This window comes from Trichoderma citrinoviride, assembly GCF_003025115.1.
Source record: "Trichoderma citrinoviride strain TUCIM 6016 unplaced genomic scaffold BBK36scaffold_334, whole genome shotgun sequence".
Classification (NCBI taxonomy): Eukaryota; Fungi; Ascomycota; class Sordariomycetes; order Hypocreales; family Hypocreaceae; genus Trichoderma; species Trichoderma citrinoviride.
The window spans coordinates 1-1,400 of record NW_020195042.1 but is presented as its reverse complement, the minus strand read 5'-3'; the positions used below and the strand labels follow the sequence as shown (position 1 = coordinate 1,400).

The window sequence follows — 1,400 nt, the reverse complement described above, 5'->3', positions numbered from 1 at the left end:
CTCTTCTGTCCAGCTCATCGGTTGCTGCAGCCTGCATATCGTTAGGTAGGTATATTCCTGCGGTCACTCTCGACACGGGGATCCATCTACACATATAAGGACTCTAGCAACGTACCCATCAGGGCCTTTCGACGCCAAGGGAACCAACAGCCACGCGCCGTGACCCGGTCTGGTCTGGTCTGGTCTGGTCTGGTCATCTTGTACTCTCTCTCTCTCTCTGTTTTACGACAACAGCAACAACATCGACGACGACAGCATCATCCGGTGTTGTCTTTGTTGTTGTAGTGACAAGAGTTACTCAACACCCCCCTCACACAATCAGATCGGCTTCCTTCTCAATCTCTTCACATGTCCCTGGATGTCGACTTTTATCCCACAGACTTCTACTTCGACTTTCATCCCGAAGGCCCTCGTTACCAATACTGGCGTCGACAATTCCTCAACATACAAGACAGAGCCAGACCCCCCGGCGAACGTGAACGCAGCATCTCCCCCACAGACTCAGAACCTGACCTCTACCCCCCTCCCGAGACCCCATCTCCCCCATCGAGCATTGCCACCATGGACCTCGAGATTCTGGACATGGGCAGAAGAACCACCGCCGAGGATGAGGATGAGGAGCCCGTTCACACGCCCCCCCGGCGCCGCACAAGGAGTGTTGAGCCCTCCGCCACTCGGCTCTCCTACTACACGCCCTCGAACCGTTGGATGCAGAACCCTCATTATCCTCGCTCGGTCATGAACACGCCGGCGTTCGAGAATGTCCCGACACCCCATGCCATAGCCGCCCGTAGGGCCCTCGACCAGCGCCGCCTGGCCATGTTCACGCCTGGACGCAGCCGCCGCCAGAGCTTCCGGGAGCAGAGGGAAACGCCCATGCTTATTCTACGCAACCTTGGCCGCGCCCTAGCGCCGACCAGCAACGTGATTGACTCATCGTCGTCTCCGGATAAGACCTCGCCTGATGGCAACGACGGCGGCAACAATAATGGAGAGGCCCGTGGTAGTGGGAGCGGCAGGTCTCGACGTGGCGACGACGACGACGACGACGACGACGACGACGAGCTGCCCATTGACAGGCCTCGCTTGTCTTTGCCCCTGGACGAGGGTTCCTCGGATGACTTGCAGCCCCCGCAGTCGTCAATTCTCGACGAAGGCAACATGACTGTCCAGTCGGTGGAGTTGCCTCGTCGGGCTACCAGCGAGGGCCCCCTTAGCCTCAGAGGAAGCCTCAGCTATTTTCCTGGCATTAGCGACGACGTCTTATGGGACGACCCCTCTCGAGAGCACACGGTGTTGGATTCTTTCGGTAGAACCATCCGCATTTCTCCTCAAAGGCTCGGGGATCCAAACATTGCGGATTTGCGGTACGTGCCCACTACTTCTCTTCCTCTGCAACC

The 1,400-nt window shown here is 58.1% G+C and overlaps 1 protein-coding gene across 1 annotated transcript; it reads left to right on the top strand.

The window, feature by feature from the left end:
* On the top strand, positions 1-1,400 carry BBK36DRAFT_1043674 (hypothetical protein; the record flags this gene model as incomplete). The annotated part of the gene is made up of 1 exon (XM_024888885.1): positions 1-1,400. A coding segment is annotated over exon 1 (1,052 nt), but the record flags the coding sequence as incomplete, so codon positions are not given.